We start from the raw sequence: 11,537 nt of genomic DNA, 5'->3' as shown, positions 1-11,537 counted from the left end.
CGTACAACGTACTTTGTTCTTCGTTTTTCTTTTCTCATCCAAGGAACAATAGGTAATGTAAATCTATGAGCTACTTTCTTAAAATTTACCACTTTATGGTTTAAATGTCGATTTATTAGGACGTGGGGAGACAACTTAATAGTTTATATTTTTAAGATAATTGTTGTTGTTGTTTTTGGTTGTTTTTTTGTTGTTTTTGTTGGGTTTTTTCTTCTTTTTTTTTTTTAAATATGAATACGAAATTAGGACGTTGCGGCTACTACTACAGCCGGCGATACATCAGGTTCTCCAGCGCCATCCGCCACTGTTGAATCAACGACTTTTTTAACCTTTATAGACTCTGCACTAGCATCGGTTGAACTCTCAGGTTCTCTCTTCTGCGACGACATATCTTTATTCGTTTTTACCTCGGCTGACTCGCTGCTGCATGCTTCATTCACCCCATTCGTGTGTATCTTTTTATTTTCGTCTTTCGTAACAGTTTCCCCATTCTGTGTTGTGCCATTCGTTTTTTTCGCATCTGTCGTAGGTTCTTCCTCATTCTTTGAACCTTCTTTCTTGAATTCTTTGTTTTCTCCTTCTTCTAGACCCACATCCTTAGCCACAGTTTCTTTCTTTGCCTCGGCAACGAGGTTTGTTTCAGCCTTAATTGCATCTTTGCTATTACTTTCCAACTCTTTTGTTGAATTAGCTACAGTTTCCTCAGCTTTGGATTCAGTCTTTTTTACAACATCTGAGCTGTCTTTGTTCTCAACTGCCACGTTTTGATCATCAGTCTTAGACGGCTCCTCAGTCTTTGCCATTCCATTTTCTTTAACCACTCCCTTGGTCACTGTTTGATCCGCCTTTATAGCAGATTCCTCGTTCGTTTTTAATACTTTGTTAGTTTGCATGCTGATTTTCTCTGATTCTGCTGCCATTTTTTCTATCTTTGCATCACTCTTCTCAGGTTCCTTTGTTAAAGGTACATCGACTTCAACGCGACTTTCTTCAGCTGCGGGTTTCGATTCCATTTCGGATTTCTCAGACTCCGCTTCTAACTTGTTATTTAAAATTTCAGAACTTTCTTCAGAACCTTCGGTCTTAGTCTCTTTCACATCGTCCAAAATTTTTGAACAGGTTTCATCTGGCTTTGTCGAGGCGACCAGTTCCATTGATTCGTTGACCGCCTTGCTATTTGTCTCCGTTTTGATAGAATCAGGTTTCTCCTCAGACAATTCGACTTTTTTCTCTAAGAGTTCAGTTTTCTGACTATCGGTAAGTGTAGTTCTATTAGCCTCATCAGCGTTATTCTTTTCCAGAGTTTGTTCTCCACTTTTCTTACCATTTTCTTTTTCAACCGTTTCGCAGACCCCTTCAGATTTTTCATCATCTTTGCTTACTTTCAAATTATCTTTTTCACTTTCAACTACCTCGATCTTTTCCTCCTTCTTTTCTTCCACAGGCTTAGCATCAGGGACAGTTTCATCCACTTGTTTTACAACTTCAGATTTTCCATCAGTCTCCATGGCTTCGTCTTTCTCCACAGTAGTCACAGACACTGTTGCTTTGACATCAGTGTTCTTGTTTTCTTCAATTTCATTTGTTTCCTTGTCATCCTTCTTTTCCTCCCCTTCCGCTTTTGTATCCGCTGACTCAACTTTTGAATCATTACCTTTCTCACTGACATCAGTCATTTCAACGTCTTCAGATATATCCATCTTTTCCTCAGCTGTCGGCTTTGCTATAGACTCCTCCTTGACAACTTCAGACATGTCCAACTTCTGGCGTTTGGCTGCATTCACGAATGACAAGTCCAAAAATGACGTCGCAGTTCTGAACTCAATCTTCTCCTCCGCACTCAATGGAGCGTTGCCTTCGCGAATCATGATGATTGAAGAAAGTCCAGCTTCCTTGGCAGCTTTGGCTTCTAAAAGGAAATAAACGATGACAGGAGGAAAATTTCAGATGACCGTAGTACAGTACAAAGGAATGCATGCAGACACATGAAATTTGCAAACCTTTTACAATGTCGGTGAGAAAAATGACGTCGCTGGCCTCGGCTTTTATCTGATCCAAAATATTTTTGTAGCTTGTAGCCTCTTGTTTCATTCCAACTCCAGTATCAAAATGGCCACTGAAATACTAAGGGAAAACATAAGAATAAAAAAAGCTCAACAAATGCTGGACAGACATATTTAAAAAAAAAAAAAAAAAAACTGTTATCGCGTTGATCACTGCGTACCTCAAGCAGATCCCCGCATTTGCTGTGTCCGAAAAGCAGTTTCTGTGCCTCGACACTTCCACTTGAATATATGTACACTTTCTTCCCGGAATTTTTCCAAGATTTGAGACATTCCGGTACATCTTCGTATACACTGAATCAAAATTATGTTAATAAATTGAGAATTCAAATAATATAAAAAAAAAAAGATGCAAATTATTGTAGAGTAGAGGAAAAATTTTTTGCGATTCGCTCCTGTATATTGTTGTGCAAAGAAATCGATCATAGTTTTATTTGGAACCGTATGTAATACTGAAAGTTGAGAAGCTAGCGGAATTCAGTGTGTCGATTACATGAAATTTATTTCACCAAAGTTCGATACAACTTTTAAGTTGATACTGGTGTGGTAAAAATTGGCCCAATAAATAAATCATCAATAATTTTACACCAAAAATCAACCACCGATAAGAAGGTGCATGTATTCAAAATTTTTAATAACTCAAGTGCCAAATTCAGGTCAGATTGACTGTGAGTCAAAGAAGAGAGGAGAGTATAGTCAAGTTCCAGGACACGAAAGTTAATTAGTATTAAATGATAAGTCATTACCAATTACACAATTTCGCTTATAATCTAATAAGAAATACACAAGTTGAATTGACTTACTGTCCCTTGACATTGCCAGAGTCATAAGCTTCGCGCCATATATGACCCTGCAACTGCTTCAAGGCTCCAGTTTTTCGATCTCCATCCATTTGCCACAAAATATTCTTAACAACTGATTCCTTTTCCTCATCGGTGGTAGAACCAGTAATTGGCACAAGGCCTTCAATCTTGTCTTCTTCATCTTTCTTGGCCTGCAATTTTAGGACGTAATGGCAAGTTCGACAAAGGAAACAAAAAAAAATGGAAAATAAAGGAATAAAGTATGCCAGTTGTTGCTATCGAGTTTCACATATTAATGACACTAGTTGAATTTCTTTCAGTGTAACAAGTGTTCAAAAATTATAACGATCCGAAACCGGTAAAAAAATTTCAAATCGTTCTGCGTGCACATTTTGATTCATAATGTATACCGAAATATTGATCTTACATCTGAGTGTCACTGGAAATGCTTGGCAATCAGCATTTTCAATCCAGTTCATTAGGTGATGCCAGTGATGTATCTCTTTCATTTCAAACCATTAAATATCACCAACAGAAATAAAAAAATATTTAATATACATACTGGAGTTTTCTTTAGTAAATTTAATCAGCTGGTGATATACGGTGCTTTCCCTTGTGAAAACAAGTGGTAATATATTTATATGAGAAATATACGAGTGAAAAGAAAAATTCTGTAATGTTTCAGACCAAATCTTACTTAAGTGCGAATATATAATACGAACAATATTATATTATTGAAGAAAATGCAGAAGGAAACTATGCGAACAAAAACTTTATTTGGAGTTTCAAGTTTTGGGGTCTCTACGTTGTCTTCATGCTTTAGGAAACAGGGTAAAATCTGGGACAAAGGACTTACTCAGGTCAAAAGAAGGAGGCTGACAGCTTGACCAGCTGTTCCCTTATTATTTCCATTGGATAGGCATGGGGGTTTGTATAAATCTTTCTATTTGTGAATGTATGTATGTATGTACACTGCCTCCATAAGATCCTTGGCAAGATTTTACATACTCAACAGAAAATTCTTGCCCATAACTTCCGTAAATCATTATTGTTTCAGGATAATTTGTGGTACATTTTTTCAAGTCAATAAGTTTTCAAAAAAACCTGGGCAGTTTGAGGCAATTAACTTTGAAAGCAATGATTTGCCTCGCGGAACTTTGGTATAGTTGGGGCGGACGGGGGGGAACAGAAATTTTCATGCAAAAGAAGATGTTTCTACATTAAAAGAAATTGTGATTCGAACAATGTACGTTAGCATGAGACTGATGAAAGGAAGCAATAGAAAATATTGTTCAATATTGGATAGCTAATATTACTATTATTGGAATTATCATGTAAAATAGGTATAATCGAACAAAACACTTGACAGTACGATGAAGGTTAGGAAGATATACAATAACAACAACAATAAGGGTTACGGTAATGATGATATTAATATTTACCTGTTCCTTGAGTTTTTCTAAATCACGTTTAAACTCTGCCTCCTCCCATTTAGCGTCGATGTATTTTTTAACGTTCTCTCGGATGTAAGGAAATAGTGTCTCCTGCAGAAATAAATGGAGAAATAGCGATAAATGAACGGCGAATAAAGGACGATCGAGCAGGCAGCAGGAGAAAACATTTACAATACAAGAGGCGATGCAGTAACGGCGGCCGGGTGACCAGGGGGGATAATAAAGAGAAGATGAAAAACCGAGCCGAGCCGAGCCAATATGAAAAATGCGAGTTATATGAAAAACGGCATGTCGAAATGATCATATACGAACAATGAGACGCGTGACAAGTGGGGAAGCATCTGATTGGAATTAGCGAAAAAATTTTCATCCGATATTGCAACGAGAGCCCGCAGAGGCCGGGAGCGCCGTCGATGCCGGCAAATTGGCTACTTTGGCACATGGAAGAAAATAAATCGACGATTATTAGCAAATTTATAAGATTGCAATTTTGTCCGTAATAAACCTGCGCGGCTCTTGAAACCTATGTGAGAAATAATTGTAGCGTAGTATCAGAGCAACAATTGTTGAATAAAGGAAATGTGAAAGCCGGGCAAGTTTATCTGACGGCCATGCTTTGGGAGGCGAGAGTAGAGGAGACGGTTCTCTTTGTTACCTTAACAAAAGTTATGCTCGTCGTTGTTCCTTCGATATCAACTATGATAACGTTCTGCTTCAACAGGGACTCGTCCTGATCTTGACTACGCTTTTCCCCGGCCATTTTGACGCGTTAAATTCGTATTCGAAGCCCGTGTAAATTAACGTTATATTATCCCCTTGTCCGTTGCGCGCGATGCGTCTCGCGTATCGTTCTCGTCGGACCGGCGAATGAATTCTGGCGGACGGGGACTGAGCGGTGTGCGTGTGTTAAAACTTCCCCCTGCTAGTGCACACGGGTGAATTTCTTTCTCTGTGTCCCCTCACGTATGCACGTATGCACGTATTCGTTATAGCGGCTGTGTACTCCTCGCTCGAGTCGAACCGCACGAACCACCCCGCAGCAACCAACTGACGATCACCGCCGCCGTTGACGTCTGACAAAGTAGCAACCGAAGGCTGCTACGAGACACGGACAGGGCGAGAAAAATCAGCGAAAATTCGCTGCGAAAATATTCACCCTCGAGTAGCGGTTATTTATGCGCGAAAGAAATATCTCCTGTACTATACGAGCAATCGAATGAAACACCGCGCCGTGCGTACCTATTGCTAAATTGATTCACCGATAACAAACGAGTTCTTTGAATCGTCGCACGCTGTATGAGTGTGAGTACGCGAGCGGTCCATCCCCCGAAATGTTACTCCGCGAGAAAGTAGTCCCACAACGACCTGCCTGGACCTGCCTCTGCTTCTTCTCTTCCGCCGCTCGCAAATTTCGATGAGGGTCAACGAGTGCGATATCTTTTCATATCTTTTCCGCTCATTAATGACCCACGTCTCTCAGGTTCCCTCCAAGAGCTGAGTAAAAACTCGGATACTCTTGATTTACATATTTCCTTTATCTGTACGTCTCGTTATTTAAAAATTGCAAATCCTATCCAGATGGCAGTGCACAGCTGCGCCAATACGCATGCAGCCACCAGTTTCACGCCCGCATCTACGCGCGCGCTCTTGTGTGTGTGTGTCGTGAGGCGCGTGTCAAGCCGGGTCATTTAAACACCATTTAAATTTTGACAGAAGATACTACGAACACGTGACACCCGCACGATACACTTTTTACTACGGAACTACCTCAACGCCGTGTTGAAGATCTTACACACGTGATCGTGCTCAAAGTATATTTTATGTTTAAGCAGTTACACGCGTATTCGTTCTTTGATCATCATTTGTTTCATTATTGTATTCCATTAAATTTTCAGCATGGGGTTTAATTCGATCAAACGGTATTAAAGAAATAATAATACATTGTACGTTCCTGAAACAAGCTCGTTATTCGCTATTACGATACGCAGAAACTAATTTCGTTGTTTGGCAAAGGGTACAATTAATTTGCAACTATTTATTTCTTTAAATCACTTTATTCTGCGGCTGAACAGAAAAGTCCAGTGAGTAATTACATGATTAATAAATTATCAAACTGACAATCTGCAGTAGGATTCCGAATTCGATACATTCGTTACAATTTAAGGGACAAAGACGAAAAAGGATTGGGAAAAAAACTTAGTGCATTTTTTTTTACATGGAAAAGTACGTATTCATATATATTTACAAGGATCATTTTCATGCTATCAAAATCATCAAGGTCAACTAATATAGATATCTTACCATAGTTCGCGTTATAACAGGTTAGTTATTACAATGATACATACTGTTGAGTATATTTATAATAAGATAGTAAAAAATTATGTCTATAAGTCCTAAGTTATCACGAGGAGAGTCGAATTCCAAAATAACATTAACATGTGCATGAAATACAATTTGCTGCACATCGAATTAGAGTGCACTGATATTTTTTTACAATCTCTTAATATATTCTCGATTTGATTCGCTATAGTACTGTAAAATTTATACAAAACTAACCCAGCAAATCAGATTGACAGATATCATATTAAAATTTGAAAAAATAACGAAAATTCATATGCTTCAAGTGATCTAATAAAGGATATAACTTCTTTTGCCTAAGCACCAACTCTTCAGGTCTGGTTTTCTTTTGTATTTTTGAATTTTTCACTGAAATGCATGTTCAAATGACTTCTGACTCCATGTTCGTCAAAGCAAACTTTTCCACACTCTGGACAGTGATGAGTATTTCCCTCGTCATGCTCACGTTTGCGATGTTCTCGACGCTGTGTCGTTGTGGCAAATGACTTGTCGCATCGTGGACATTTGTAGGGACGTTCTCCAGTATGTTTCCTTTGATGATGGTCTCGGGATTCTTTGGTCCTGAATGTCATTTCACAGTGCTCGCAGCTGAACGGTTTTTCTCCGGTATGAAGGAGGATGTGATTGTGCAGAGACGTAGACTGGTTGTATTCCTTACCGCATTGAGCACATTTGTATCGCTTGCCACCCTCGTGCTTATTCTTGATATGGTTGGAGAGTACTCGAGCATTTTTGTAAGTCACGTTACACACGTCGCAGTGGTAGACTGGCCTCATTTTTCCCTCATGCTCTCTCTCCCTGTGTACCTTCAGTGACATTTGATGCTTGAATTTTTCGTGACAATCCTCGCACTCGAACCAAGGCTGGAGATCGGTTAATATAGGGTCCGGACTTTTTACTCTGTGTGTTTCCTTCATATGTTTTTTTAAAATCCTAAACGTGGGAAACATTTCGAGGCAGACAGTGCAGCTGAAAACTTGAGGGAACATCATCGTCTTGTCGTTCTTCCAATGTCTTTCCAAATGCTCGTTCAAGTCCTGCCGCTTTCTGAATGCTTTCTTACATATTTGACATGGAAAACGTTTCTCAGTTATATGTGTCTTCTTGTGAGACCTCAACGCGTTGTTGGTCATGCATCTCTGTCCACAAATTTCACAGGCAAACGGTCGCTCCCCGCTGTGACTCCTCATGTGTTCTTTCAACCTCGCTTTGAACTGATAAGACTTTCCACACAACTCGCAAACATGTGGTCTTGCTCCCTTATGAACAAACAAGTAATGCTCGAACAGTGCTTGTTCCGTGCTCAACTCCTTGCCGCAAGTACTACATATGAATTCGTCCATGTTCTCAGAGTGCCTCATTATATGGTATTCCAGTCTATCTTTTGTTGTAAAATGCTTGTTGCACATGTTGCAGTGATACTGCCTCCGAGATATTACTTTAGCTCCATCCGAATCTACCTGCAACGAGAGTCCAGGTCCTTCACAGCTCGCACAAGATACCGCATCGTTTATTAAGTTGGGATCCACACCCCAAACAACTTCGCCGCACAAAACGCAGTTTACAGACTTCATTTCAACGACCTCTTCTGCTATTACTTTCTTGAAAGCCGCACTGTCAACCGCTAGGGCATTTCCATCAGTGTCAACATCTATTTCTCTCGAGCCTTTGTGTCCATACTTTACTTGGTGTCTACTCAACATTGACTGCTTGTGGAAAAGCTTACCGCAAGTTGTGCAGGCATATCGCTTTGTTCTTTTGTGCATGTACTGATAGTGGTCCCATAGCACGTTCTCGTTTGTAGATTCTCTCCCACATAAAATGCATACGCATACATCCATCCTTCCAGATTTGTGTCTCTCCATATGAAATTCATAGCGTTCCTGAAGGACGAAACGTGCTCCGCAGTCTGGACATGTTATTTTTGGCCTAGGTTTGCTAATATCTGACAATTTGACGTCACCGTTGGTCTCAGTCTGACGAATCTGATTCTGGTTGGTCACACGTTTTCCTCCTTTATGTCCGAATGTTTTTAAATGATAATTCAGATTAGCCCGTTTTACAAATGTTTTGTTGCAGGTCATGCAAGCGAAGCGTTCTCCAGATTTATGCTGATACTGATAATGATCCCAGAGAATATTTTCACTCTTGAATCGCTTGCCGCAAATTGTACAAGAAAATATTCTGATATTACCCAATTTATGTCTCTCCATGTGAAACTCGTAACGTTCACGAAGTACGAAGCGTGCCCCGCATTCTTCGCAAGTTGACTTTGTAGATCGTCGATTATTCTCTGGCTGTGAAATGTCTGCATTTTTAGATAAAGTTTCACCACCTTCAGAATTGTCGGAGTGATGATATCGATGATGTTCCCACAGATTATCTTCTGTTAAAAATTCTTTACTACAAATGTTGCATAGGAATTCATAAAAATTTTTGGAGTCATGTCTGTCTACATGGAAGAAGTACCTCTCACAGGAATAATATTCCGTTTCACATGCTTCACATTTAAATTTAGCGCGTTTTCTCATGCTCTCATTGCTGCTTTCTTCCAGAGCATCAAGCTCTACAAATTCTCCAGTTATTCCGGGGACTTCGAGATTAGAACTCGAGGAAAACAAAGCTTTTTCTAATGCCTCAGATTCTAGTTTTCTCGTTACTGCCACATCGTTACCAGCATTGCAAACTGGTGCTCTTTTTCTGATATCTCGGAGTTTCATTTTCCCTTTTTCTTGCGAACTTATACTATTGCCGGAAACGTCATCTTCCGTATTTACATCGCAAATTATCTTACTAGTAGATTTTGATGGTGCTAAAATATTTGCAGTTGCACCAGTTTCTTCAACATCATTCATATGATTTTCTTCAATGCCTCTATTTACAGATTCCCTCAATGCTTTTCCTAATCTGGTGCCAACTCTTTTCTTGGCACTTGAACTTCTTAAAGTATGAGCTTTATTCTTAATACTTTTTACAAAGGAACTAGAAGACGTAGATGCATCAGTTGCGATTAGGGAAGCCTGTGACCCATTACAGCAATTCTGTGCTTCATCAGTCCTTGTTATCCTCAGATCGACTTTACAGTTTGGGCATTTATAAATTGCGATATCATCTCGAACTATTATAGTGTTTTCCTTATTTCCATCAGTTTTACGTTTTACCTTTACTCTGAGTAAGCTTCTCGATTTTGTTATGCTGCATAATTTCTTTTCAGTTTCTTTGCAGACGGATATGAATTCATTGATGGCTTCCAATTTCTCATTACATGCTGTACAAATGTGTTTGGATAACTGGTCGTCACGTGTAATCTGCAAGGGTACAAAGTATTTTTAGTCGCTCACATCTTATACCAGGAGGACCTCTAAATCCTGCCACCGCAATGTCATCAGTTAGGCAATCAAAGCTGCATTCTAGGTATGTACAGCTATTTTTGTAAAAATTGTTATCTGAATGACGTAATCTAAATAGGCCGCAAAGTCAAATCTTATTATTATTATTATTTTCAAAATTGCAAGGTTCCTCCCGGTACGAATACAATTTTTTGTATCTTATACTCTTGACAAAAGCAATTGAAGAAATAACTTTCCAACGCACAGAGACAAGAATCAAGTTACTGATTTTTTGGCTTATATCTTGAAATTTGCTGAAAATTGGAATTGGTTCCTCAGTTTTAATACCACACAAACGGCACAGCAATCCGTTACAAACAGTCTGAGTGTTGGAATCTGCAAGAATATCAAACTTTATCAAGTTGTAGCATTTTGATTATTTAATGAAACACAGAATAATAATAATAAAGAAAAGAGCACAATACCTTTGCCAATCGACGCTGCGGATTCTGGTAAATCTGGCAGTACAAATTCAACAGTCTCATCCTCCATATCTGTGTTATCTATAATTATTTAATGAAATACTATAGAATCGATATCAATAATGCAGACTAATCTCCGAAAGTATTTTTGGTAGTGCTGTCTGCTATAAATGAGTTTATTAATCGTACGTCACATAACGCTTATCCAGCCATATGAGTACCGATTACAACCATAAGACGATTGTTTGGAAGGCAAGCTTGAAAAGCTGTATTGTTGTGTTGGAAACTGGGTTCGCTTGTCTTCAAATCTGTTACACCTGACCATAATTGTGATCCTGAATAAAAGTTAATTTCAAGGTTTACCTATGTTCAGATAGTCTGCAACAACTAGATCTTCAGTCAGCACTTTTCCCTCAATCTGCATAGATGTCACATCAAAGTGGATATCATTTTCGTCCAATTTTTTCGTCAAATCTTTAAAAGTTTCATTAGCTTCCAGCGTCACGTTTTCAGTCTCGCTTACTTTTATAGTAAAAGTCCTCATGTTCGACATTTGTGTGTTCACGCATTGAGGTATATTTAATTTCAAATTGCTATCCGTGGTACAGACGCATTCAAACTTATGCCGAGAAGTTTGTTTTCTTCCATTCACAATAGATCAAATTTTCCCTACCTAACCTGATCAAGCCACCGATATCGGTATTCGATTGCCAGGACGAGGCTCATTATTTTTGACAGCGGTATATCGGGTCACCTTATCGTCGCCGTTTTTTACAAAATACGCTATCGCATCGTTTTATTACCGATAATCACCGATCCATAAAATTTGAGGTTAAAGTTAAATCCCAAAGTGTTGTTATTCGTGTTTACGCAAGTCTATGGTTTACGCGACGATGTTACATACAGGTTTTCCTAAGAAGACGGTGGGGGGTAATTTCGGAACGCACACCAATCCTCGACCAGCAGCGCCGCCAGGCGGCTGCAGTATACAGGCTTGGTTTCTAGTCTTCTTGACAGTAGGTCAATTAATGACAGAGATGAATGCATC

General features: G+C 39.1%; 2 protein-coding genes across 3 annotated transcripts; both read right to left on the bottom strand.

Annotated features, from left to right (window-relative positions):
- Window positions 1-238: 238 nt before the first annotated feature.
- On the bottom strand, window positions 239-5,646 carry LOC124408293 (enolase-phosphatase E1). Its single transcript, XM_046885142.1, has 6 exons — window positions 4,976-5,646; window positions 4,309-4,410; window positions 2,867-3,057; window positions 2,225-2,357; window positions 2,001-2,124; window positions 239-1,909 (listed from the first exon to the last, which is right to left on the bottom strand). The coding sequence occupies exons 1-6, from the start codon at window positions 5,078-5,080 to the stop codon at window positions 243-245; spliced, it is 2,322 nt and encodes a 773-aa protein (XP_046741098.1). The 5' UTR covers window positions 5,081-5,646; the 3' UTR covers window positions 239-242.
- A 708-nt stretch (window positions 5,647-6,354) lies between these two features.
- On the bottom strand, window positions 6,355-11,372 carry LOC124408138 (zinc finger protein 225-like). Of its 2 annotated transcripts, none has more exons than XM_046884863.1 (4): window positions 10,853-11,372; window positions 10,493-10,570; window positions 10,273-10,403; window positions 6,355-9,986 (listed from the first exon to the last, which is right to left on the bottom strand). In XM_046884863.1, exons 1-4 carry the CDS (start codon window positions 11,040-11,042, stop codon window positions 6,990-6,992), a joined length of 3,396 nt encoding a protein of 1,131 aa, XP_046740819.1. In that variant the 5' UTR covers window positions 11,043-11,372; the 3' UTR covers window positions 6,355-6,989. The 2 variants fall into 2 exon arrangements, with proteins under 2 accessions (XP_046740819.1, XP_046740820.1); XM_046884864.1 differs by having other exon boundaries at window positions 10,273-10,419; window positions 10,853-10,957.
- Window positions 11,373-11,537: the final 165 nt, after the last annotated feature.

This window comes from Diprion similis, chromosome 7 (genome assembly GCF_021155765.1).
Source record: "Diprion similis isolate iyDipSimi1 chromosome 7, iyDipSimi1.1, whole genome shotgun sequence".
In the NCBI taxonomy this organism is placed as follows: domain Eukaryota; kingdom Metazoa; phylum Arthropoda; class Insecta; order Hymenoptera; family Diprionidae; genus Diprion; species Diprion similis.
This window is presented reverse-complemented; position numbering and strand designations above follow the sequence as displayed.